Source organism: Aristolochia californica, unplaced genomic scaffold (assembly GCF_029961685.1).
Source record: "Aristolochia californica isolate CCGP_79_NKW_82.1479 unplaced genomic scaffold, dmAriCali1.0.hap1 SCAF_4, whole genome shotgun sequence".
NCBI classification, from domain to species: domain Eukaryota; kingdom Viridiplantae; phylum Streptophyta; class Magnoliopsida; order Piperales; family Aristolochiaceae; genus Aristolochia; species Aristolochia californica.
In genome coordinates, this window is record NW_027182103.1 from 45,616,293 (window position 1) to 45,626,926 (window position 10,634).

Here is a 10,634-nt window from a genome sequence, read left to right on the forward strand (position 1 = left end):
TTCGTCGGGCTAGAATCCGGGGAAGAAAGTAAATGAAAAGGGGAAAATCATCAGGAAGGCAGAAATATGAAATCGCTGCCGGAGTAAACCATGCCGACATCAGCAGCGCGATTCACGAAAGACCGGATCCGGCAAACCTTCCCTGAAGCAGGTGGTATCCGTGGACAACCGCTGGCCAGCAATAGTTTTTGCATAAAGAAGACCGCATGGAGAAAGTTTGCTTTTTCTTTTTCCTTCTTCCTCCTCTTCTACAATTTTCTGACAACAGGTAGGGTCGGATGACTGCTAGGCGGAAGACGGAGTCTCTCTGGTTAAGTGCTCGCTGGGCCCTTTCCTGCCGGCGGGCATCATCAAGTTCGCGGACGCGATCACGCTGCGTCTGTTAGTTTAAATACTTGTACTAATGCACTCAAGGACTCGGTTGTAGTCGTCTCACGCCATTAGAACACCGACTGAGCATGAAGTAACGGTAAGGAATCCATTGGATCTTTTAATGGTGGAGACGGCTCGGGATGCTTTCCACTGTATACCTTGACGGATACAAGTAAGATTACCAGACAGCTCTTTGCAAAGTGCCTTATCGGAATCAATTTTACTTGTCAGCCTCCATTTTACTGCGTACAGACTAGTGACTCCTGAGTGACCCAATAGATCCCTTATCCTTGGTCCGTGTTAAAGCAGCGCACAAAACTATATGTTGAAAAGGTAAAAAAAAAATTTACCGTAAACAGTAATTTCATTAGCAAAAGGAAGAGATTGGAATTTAGCTTGACGTGTTTATAGATAAGCAGCAAAGGACGGATATAATTTCGGTTTTTAGGCATTTACAACGACTAATAACTAAGCTTTGACGAGCTACGTTGATTAAGGACCGAGTAGTAGTGGTTGGCATCATCGCATCAAATGCCATGTCACGATGACGTGACGCGGGAGAGAGGCTCTTCCATTAGCGAAACGGGAGCTTCAGGAGTGCGACACATCTCTGCTGGACCAACCGTTCCCGCAAAACCGGTGTAGCACGACCTCTGACCAACGTTTCTGTGCCACGTTCAGGAACGGCTTCAAGCATTGAAGTAGTGAACAATAAATAAACAAAAAAGAAACTACATATTGAATTTAAGGATTGCAGAAGATTAAATTTCAAAAGTAAATAAATAAAAATGTCACTCCAAGAGCCTGTGAGAACATGTAACACAAAGTTAAAATCTTGGTGAGGAGTGTAAACAATTCTTCCTCTCAAAACCCAGTAGGTCTCTCTCTACCCAGAGCTCTGCATACCACAGCTTGTCTTCATCTCCTACTAACTGATGTCGTGTATGATATCCAACTCCCTTTAACTCATCACAAATGTACGATGCTCGTCTCCTATTGCTCCATAAACAAAGTGTCAGCTTTGTGACTCCAGGATTGAGAAGAACCTGAAGTGAAAAATTGGGCTTTAGCATGTTCCCCCTTAGCTCATGCTAATCAGTTCAGCAAGGGACTAAACAGATCCTTTTTGTGCTACTTCATTCTATAACAAAGATCTCATCAGAAAACCTTGAAAAAGGAGCATTATAAGCACAAAAACTCTTAGGTAAAGAGGAAGATAAGGTCATTCTTTCGGTTAAGCAGCCAGTCTATTAAACCAGAGACTTGGAGGTTTGATCTCCAACAGAGTTATCCACATCAATCACCAAACAAACTTTACTTACTAGTCTAGTTAATAAGCAACAAGAGCGTACCATTTGTAGGGGTGGGTGTGGGTGTTTTTTTAATGGATTCTGAAATCGAATGAAAGATGACAGAAACTAGTACAGAGAGTCTAAATTACATGCAAGTTAACAAAACATTTTGTGTGGCTATAGAGGCATTTATTGCAATATTTTGTTTTGCCAATCTTGGCAGCTCAGCGCTAAAGGTCCTTAACAGCTATAACTACATTAATGGTGCAAGCCCAATCCTGCAATGGAATTTAACAAATGGAACCAATTAGATATGTTAGTGCCACTTTATTATTTTTTGAAAATGGTGTTAAGCTTTATTAAAGAGCTACAAAGGGTCAGAGACGCAAAATTACAATGGGAGGAGATTTCCCACAGCTAGGTGATCACAGGAGACCCAAATTTTAGCTAGATGATCAACAAGATCATTAGCTTCTCTAGGGATGTGGCTGAGTTAAACAGATCTTGGAGCACATAAATTTAAGATATTATCAAAGATGTGCACTAGCATCCAAGGAGCGTTGATCTTCTGGATCGCCAGGATATAGCATTGGCTAAGTCCCCTTCCATTATTGTTTCTGTGGAAAAAATTTGGGAGATCAATCTTAAAACCCTCGAGAGCTGCTTTCGTTTCAGCTTCAGTTTAGTCATAACAACCCAAAAACCCTGAGTACATATGGAGAATGGATCCATTTTTGTCTTTGATACCACCGCCAATCCCCACAGGCCAAAAGACAAGCCATCAAATTTCAGTTTTGAGTCATTCAAGTGGAGGAGGCTGCCAGCTGATCAGTCCCGAAGGAGAGATGTCTTGAAAGGAGCTGATAGTTCTCCAGTGATCTCTGATGATAGAGCTGGGAATAGGGGGGAAAACTTTTTATAGTGGACGCCCATGATACGATGGAGTGAATTACTACTTCAATCACAGAGCCTATGGAGCTACTCTTATGTTGAAAGGGTTGCTTATTTCTTTTGATCCCTATATTCCATATCACGACCACAGATTTCCACAGAATGTTCCCACATTTTGCGAGGGAGTGCCACTTTATTATCCAATATCATAGAAAGAGGTAACAAGAAGATAGGTATTCACTTCTGCAATAGTGACATCTGGAGCATTGTTTTTAACTAGAAATGTGTTATTCAAAAGAGCTATGTAGATGAAATGGATAGTAGCAAATTAGAAAATCTCAGTCAACACAGATCCCTCATATGATATATCAGAATTGAGAAAAAGGATACATTCATAGTCGTTTGAAACAACTTCTTGACATGAATTAGATAGTAGAAAGGTAATATTCCCTTTAGCCACACATATCTTAGTTAACAAAATTAACCTCTATAAAAGAGAGATATAACTTATAATTTTCAGAGGTACCAGAAATACATGTCACCATTTTTTTCTTCAACAGATCAACTGAAATGGAGGCACTCTTAAGGAACAAGGGACACAGTAAAGCAAGATAGCAATTCAAACCTGAGAGTTGTCACCGGAATATTAGATCCAGACCCATCTACCTAAAGAGCCTTGGTACAGACCGCCGAGGCACTTTCCCGTCAAGCTTCAGCCTTCTGTAAGCTTCTCGAATGTGGCAAGGTCTAATGGGCCCACTGTCTTTCCTCTCAGACATAACCATTCTAGCTGAGAGAAAACATTTTTTAAGTAAAAGAACACTCAGAAAGGAGATCAGAAATTCACTCTGATAGCATAAGAAGCATGTGAGCTTACCCATTTCAATAAGCTCTCCAACAAACATTTTTCCTATGCCTGAAACCACAATTGTCATTGGTATAGATATCTTTGGGCTTCCTGTAATGCTCGCAAGCAGCTGCAGTTACAACATGGTCAACTGGTAGAAAAGTATCAAAATATATTTACTTGCAAATACTTACTGGAGATGTACATCTGATTTAAAGGGAGTGCAAGGTCCTCCCTATAAAATGCTAAGTTCATTTTTTTTTTCTTGCAAAGCAAACATATCAAATTATTTTACTTTGTATGGTAACTACAAAAGCCAGAACCTGGTTTTTTAATAACTAAAGAAGAAAAGGATGGAAAATTTAGTCATCCAACTAAATATGACCAGGTAGAGAAAAAGAATACCTTCTTCATGTTCGCTTTCTGAAAACCTGATCTTCGAAAAGACTCATATCTGCTCATCTGCTCCTCTGTAAACTGGGACAAAATCGCTCTGAGGAGAAGCAAAAATACTAATATCATCACAAGTGACAAGTTATTAACCCGACATTATATTCATCGGGTATGGAGTGACATAAAAAATTAATACTAATACCATAAGAACAAGAAAATCTGAATAACATGCATTCCAAGAACACTGAGAACCAATTAACCAAAGAACTCTGAACAAACCTATGAGTCAAGAAAGTCATATGACATGCATGACGAGCATGTTCACTCCCACATTCCATGCTATGCCTCTATAGATTTTTTTAAATCACAAAAAAAGAAAAAATCCAGCATAAAAAAGTCCATTCTGCACCAAAATTAAATTTTTAACGACTAGGCATTGCGCACATGTGCTTGAAACCCAATCAATAGTTCGTCTTCAAATTTAACACCCAATTTGTGGAAAAGTTGCAACAAGTTCAGGCAAATAAAAGATATTTAAAGTAACCATACACAACATTATAACCAGCTTCGCCTCAGAGGACTTAACTGCATCTTGGCCATTTTATCGGGATCACCAGACGGCAACTTGCTGAGCTCAACATCCATGTTTTCCTCCTCCTCTTCGTCGTCTTCTTCCTTCCCTTTTCCGCCAGCAGCAGCAGGACCCGCCGAGGAATTCGTTCTGGCCGGAGCCGGTCGGCCGATGGTTTCTTCGTCATCATCACCTGTTGCAGTGGTTGGCCGAGTTTCCAAGTCCGGGGCGACCGGCGAGTCTGGTGGTGTATCCGGGTCGCCTAGAGCCGCCGCCTCGAAGGGGTCCTTGGACTGTGATTGCATCTTCCTCTCTCCGCTCCAAAATTTTAACCCCCAAACGGTGTTCTCATTTCATCGTCGGTTTCTAACTTTAACGAAAGAGGTACAGAAAAAGAGTTGCAAATAAACTGAAACACATTCGGTTTCCTAGGAGCCCATGAAGGCCCAAAAGCGACGTGTTCTATTTCAAGAAACAGTGGTCATAATGTCCCACAAGTCGAGCCATGGTCACCAACAAGAGGAGGGGCAAAGAGGGAACGATTGCACTCCTAGGATTGGAGTCTAAGATATATTGATTATTGGTTAATTAAGGATAATTTAGAGATTTCACATTTTACATTTTAATTGTATTACTATAAAGAGAGGTTAAAAAAACCACTTGAGAGTATAAAATTTCTCTTGTAATTTACTTTATCATCATAGTAAATTATTACAGCTGCGGAAGACAAAACTAGTTTAACTTTAAAACGAATCTGAATAAATCTTGTATTTTTTGTACTTAATTATTTATTCTTCTACGTCTAATTCCTATCACCGACACCATCCTATCTCTGCTTCCCTCCCAGAAATGGGAGGATGGTAGGGAGGAAAGGATCCCTCTTTATCCCTCTCATACTAAGAAGAAAACTTGATAAAGAAGGGTGGGTTTTCACATAAGCTTACAGTCACAAGTAAAATTTATCGTCTATTACAAAAAGAAGATACTCGGACCAAGTTCTACCACTCCGATGATAATTTATAAAACAAAATGATGGAAAACTCGTATAGTTGCACCAGAAGTCAGAAGAAAAAACAAAATTTTCGATGTTTTGATACGGGACCATAAACATGTATTCGACGTAAGAAGCACAAATCAGTTATGGAAAAGTCTGGTTCTCCCTTCGTAAAGAAGGTTGTTCGGAGGTCAATTCGTGGGACACAGAACATCATATCTCACAGTATGTCGGCTACCTTTCTCTTTTCCCCCTGAAGCCTGTAAACTTGAATGCTGTTGCCGCCCTGTCGTTTCTTTTGACGTTTTCTTCCTCTTGTTTATAGAACTTTCGACGTCTGCTAATGTAACTTACGGCGAATTGTCATGTTTCAGCTAGAATCCAATATTTTAGCTTCCGGAGAAGTGTACAGAAATAAGAACAGTTTCATGTTATTCAGAAAATTAATGGCCAACACCCCTTGTCTCACCTTATAAACACTTGCGAAAGCTGACCAAACTGAGGTAACCACTTGTGTCACCTATCCTTGAACAACTCCGAAGGTAAACTTGTACTGGTCACACTTACAGTTGAAGTTAAACCATATCAAACGGATATTTAAGATTACAAAGAAGGGCTTTTAAGGGGGATTGAATACCTTGTGTTGGCTGTACTTCCCTCTAATGGCAGGTAGGCTGCTGCCGTGACTGTTACAGAAGAGCCGATGCAAAGGTTTCACGCACTCACATAGCTCTGTGCTTGAAATTTTTGCACAATTCTTGATAATTTCTCTGATCAAAAGATCGAGCAAGAACGCAGACAAAAAAGAAAAGAATAACGGAAGAGGAATTAAAGATATAAGAAGAAGAAAGGAGCAAGAGCCCAACTGGGACTTGTTTCGATTTCGGACAAGCCACGAGGATGATGGAGGAGATGGAATGAAATGAAACGAAAGGAACAGAGAGCGGAGTCTCGTTTTTGTTCTTGCTTTGGAGGAGGAGAGATCCAATTCGAATGGTTGACGTAGTTGAGGAAGTCGTGGCCGCCCATCGCCTCGATCAAGAAATTTCCGTGCAGAGGAGGACAATGGGGTTCGAATTTTCCCTCGCCGATTTTTAATTCAAACTACTAGAAGGGGAGTTGGCCGGAATAGGGGAAACTGAATGCGATTTTACTATCGTTTATCCAAAAACATTAGTTCACGCACACGATGAAAAGTGAAAGTAACTCGCTCCAAGCAAGTCAAAGTGAATTCCTCCTCTCTCTCTCTCTACGTTGACCCTCTTTGCTTTCGAACGACCCTCTCTGCTACCCAACCCCCATCCCTCTTTTTCTTTAATTTTTATGTGTTATGATTAATTTATTAATAAAATACCTTATTTAATTATTTATTATATTCATTATTGTTAATGCTATATTAAATTAGTGGTTTAAGAGTAATAATTAAGATATTAAGATATTATTAAAGTAAAAATTTGATCAAGTATCTAGACATTAGAAAAGTATACATTTTTTGTTGAATTTATGGAAAAATGAAATAATTTATTGACACTTAATAACTTGTTGTAATCATAGTACATGAACTTTTATTTATAATAGATAAAGGTAGTAGAGTCCAATTACAATAAAAATATCATTGTCCCAATTACACCCAAACTTTAACACTTAAAGATAAGTCCTAACATAATTAAATAACTCAATATAGATAAAAGACAAACATAACTCAAACTAAAACTCTTATTGGTCATGACCCTAAAATAAAGATAATTTTGTGAGTCCTTCTTGATCTTGTAACTGATGTGATAAGGATGTCAGCTCTTGGTAATCATTGTGGGTCCTACTTCTTACGGGTTTGGGCCCATCTTGTTGGCCTTCCTTGATCGTGTGGCCCATCTTATAATAATCTTAGATATGTGGGCCTTCCTTGGTCGTGTGATCTTGAGTTTATCTTTCGATACTTTTTAAAATATTTTATATTTTATAATTAATTAAACTATTATATTTGTACTCATAATTATTGTATTAATTTAGATTAAATTAAAATATATCTTAATTTATTAATAAAATATCCTATTTAATTATTTATTATATTCATCATTGTTAATACTATATTAAATTAGTAGTTTAAAGATATTTTTAAAGTAAGAATTTGATCAAGTACCTAGACATTATAAAAATATACATTGTTGTTTAAATAATTTTTTTTATAATTAATTAAATCAATAATTTTTTTACTTGTAACTATTGTATTAATTAAAACTAAACTATAATATATCTTAATTTATTACAAAATATCCTATTTAATTATTTATCATGTTAATATATTTTAATATTACATTAAATTACTTATTATAAAAGTAATCATGTTTGTTTAAGTTTATTATTTATTTAGGTATATTATAAAAAATAATTCATTCTCCTATTTCCACTACATCGAACACACTAATACAAAAAAGTGATTTACTTTTCCTTTCATTTCCACTTTCACTTCCCCCCCCCCCTTTTAAGTGCATTAGTCCTAAATTTGATTTCACTCGATCGAGCCACGAGTCAACTTTGACAATTTAGAAACCTTGACATTATTCGAGTATTTTTTAAAATATTTATATTATTATTTAAAAATATTTATTATAAATTATAATGACATTGTTCTTAAGATTCCATTTATACAATAATGTGATTTTTAATAATTTTTAATATTTTATAAATTTAAGTTGTCTTTGCCATTATTTTACTTATTATACCATTAGATAAATGGATAAATAAGTTATTTTATATACCTATAATATGGTATAATATTATATTGCATAAAAGTGACAAAATTTATTGAACTATTCCGTTACATTTAAATACTAAAAAAGATGAAGCATATGACCTGCCTTGGTATGTCCATGTTTTCAAATCTCTGGTAGACACTCCGGGGTGTTAGTTTTGTCCAATTATCTGTACTTTTGTCTATTTTCCATTTCATCCGTGTATCATTTACACCCTAGTAGATGCAAATAGCAAATTACCAAACTAAATTTACGCATCTGAGCAAATCCATCGACTTGCATAGCATAGTTTAAGCAGATTGATTATATTTATTAACGTTTAATTATATTGTTATATCGATATTCTAAATAGCCGTCTTAGCTCAGCTGGTAGAGCGCATGGCTTTTAACCATGTGGTCGTGGGTTCGATTCCCACAGACGGCGAGTTCGGTTTTTTTCCTTCCCGTTTTTATCGACTCTGAAATTTTACGTTTTTGCTCGTATCCAGGGCCATCTCCATCACTTCGAAGACTGAATTTGCAGAGTTCCCTCTCTTTAATTCTTGCCCGATAATGAGTGCCTTGCGTAGCTCACCTGGGTGCTGTACGACCTCTTCTGATTCATTTCTTTACAGACAAGCTTCTATTTCACTCTCTCTGAAACAATCCTTTCTGTTGACATATCGAACTCAAACATCTCAGGCACCTATCCCCCAGGATTTCTCATCTTAGAACCCTCATAAATGCTTCTGTTGCTGGCAATAAATTCGTCGTTGCATTCCCTTCTGATTTTAAAAAACTCGCTAATCTCAAATTCCTAAATATCTCCAGTAACCAGTTCAATGGAACCTTGAACTGGAGCATGTCCCAGTTGAAGGAGCTTGAAGTATTGGATGCTTATGATAATAACTTTTCCGGATCACTTCCTCTTGAGGTTGCTGAGCTACGTAAACTTTAACACTTGAATCTCGGGGGGAATTACTTCTCCGGCGCAATTCCTCTGAAGTATGGAGACTTGAAAGAGCTGAATTATCTCTTCCTTGGAGGAAATGGGTTGGGTGGCTTTATACCAGCTGAGCTCGGTCATCTTACTAATCTGGGACAACTATACTTGTGCCACTTCAATGATTTTGATGGTGGAATACCCCCGGATCTTGGGAACCTCATCAACCTCGTTCATCTGGATCTCTCAAGTTGTGGCTTAGAGGGTTCAATACCGCACGAGCTGGGTAATCTCGAGAAGCTGGACACGCTCTTCCTCCATGCAAATCAGCTCAATGGTTCAATTCCACCTCAACTTGGCAATTTGCGCGGCTTGAAATCACTCGATCTCTCCAACAATGTTCTAACAGGGGAGATCCCAGCCGAATTTTCGAAGCTAGAGCAGCTGACGCTCTTGAACCTGTTCATCAACAGATTTCATGGAGAAATCCCGGCTTTCATATTGGAGCTACCTAATTTGGAGGTTTTGAAGCTTTGGCAGAATAACTTCACGGGCCCTACTCCTTCTAGGCTCGGGCGGAACGGCAAGTTGACCGAGCTGGATCTGTCTAGTAATAAGCTCACTGGTCTGGTCCCCCCGAACTCTGTGCAAAGGGAGGAGACTAAAGATCTTGATTTTGCTCAACAACTTTCTCTTCGGTCCTTTGCCGGACGATCTCGGGCGCTGCGAGACGCTCTCTAGAGTTCGTTTGGGACACAACTTCTTGAGCGGTTCCATCCCGCTTGGGTTTCTATACTTGCCGAAGTTAACCCTAATAGGGTTGCAGAACAATAGTAGAGGAATCGCAGAAAAATACACTAAAGGGTGATTAGTCCTTAATGAAGTGGAATGAATTTCCCTTGCATTACCTATTTCGTTAGTATAGAATGAATTATATTGAACTCTTAGGCAAAAATCGAAGAAAGTTGATTTAGGCCTATTTTGCGAATCAACCGATTGAGGCGCGCGACGCGTTGCTCCTGCCCCCTCCCCCCACGATCATTCGACAAAGTTTTTTTTTTCTCTTCTCCTTCTTCTCCCCACCCCCATTGGCCTTCCTCCCTCTCCTCTCCCTCTCGACCTCCGTCGCAGAGCACAGGAGACTGAGCCTCTGTCCCAGTGCCTCTTGCCCTCCCGGCTTCTCTCTTCTCTCGACCTCCCACTCTTCCCCCCCCCACTTGGTCGGCCTTCCTCCCTCTCAACTTCTCTTTCCTTTCCTTCCCTCTTGACCTCCGTTGCAAAGCACGGGAGGCTGAACCTTTGTCGCAGAGCCTATCGGTCTCCCTCTCTTCTCCCTCTCGGCGTACTGTCGAAGCGCCGCCTCCGTCGCCGTTGCGCGTTGGCCCGCCGCTGAGGAAGACGACGGTTTAATTTTTCCTAACTTAGGAAAAATTAAACCATCGTCATAAAAATAGTAATTTATAATGTTTATTTATAAAATAATTATTTTTATTTATTTAATATATTTATATTATAATTACTATATTAAATTAGTCATTTAATAGTCATAATTAAAATATTGTTAAAATAAATATTTGATAAATTATTTTGGTTTAATTA

The 10,634-nt window shown here is 38.6% G+C and overlaps 1 protein-coding gene, 1 non-coding gene and 1 pseudogene across 2 annotated transcripts; 2 read left to right on the forward strand and 1 right to left on the reverse strand.

Annotated features, from left to right (window-relative positions):
• Positions 1-1,088: 1,088 nt before the first annotated feature.
• Positions 1,089-4,729, reverse strand: LOC137962738 (transcription initiation factor TFIID subunit 11). The gene is made up of 5 exons (XM_068809779.1): positions 4,382-4,729; positions 3,808-3,895; positions 3,433-3,532; positions 3,181-3,345; positions 1,089-1,418 (listed from the first exon to the last, which is right to left on the reverse strand). The coding sequence occupies exons 1-4, from the start codon at positions 4,669-4,671 to the stop codon at positions 3,218-3,220; spliced, it is 606 nt and encodes a 201-aa protein (XP_068665880.1). The 5' UTR covers positions 4,672-4,729; the 3' UTR covers positions 1,089-1,418; positions 3,181-3,217.
• A 3,735-nt stretch (positions 4,730-8,464) lies between these two features.
• Positions 8,465-8,537, forward strand: TRNAK-UUU (transfer RNA lysine (anticodon UUU)). The gene has a single exon. It is a non-coding gene; the product is annotated as a tRNA-Lys (tRNA).
• LOC137963454 (leucine-rich repeat receptor-like serine/threonine-protein kinase BAM3) lies at positions 8,505-9,903 on the forward strand (annotated as a pseudogene).
• Positions 9,904-10,634: the final 731 nt, after the last annotated feature.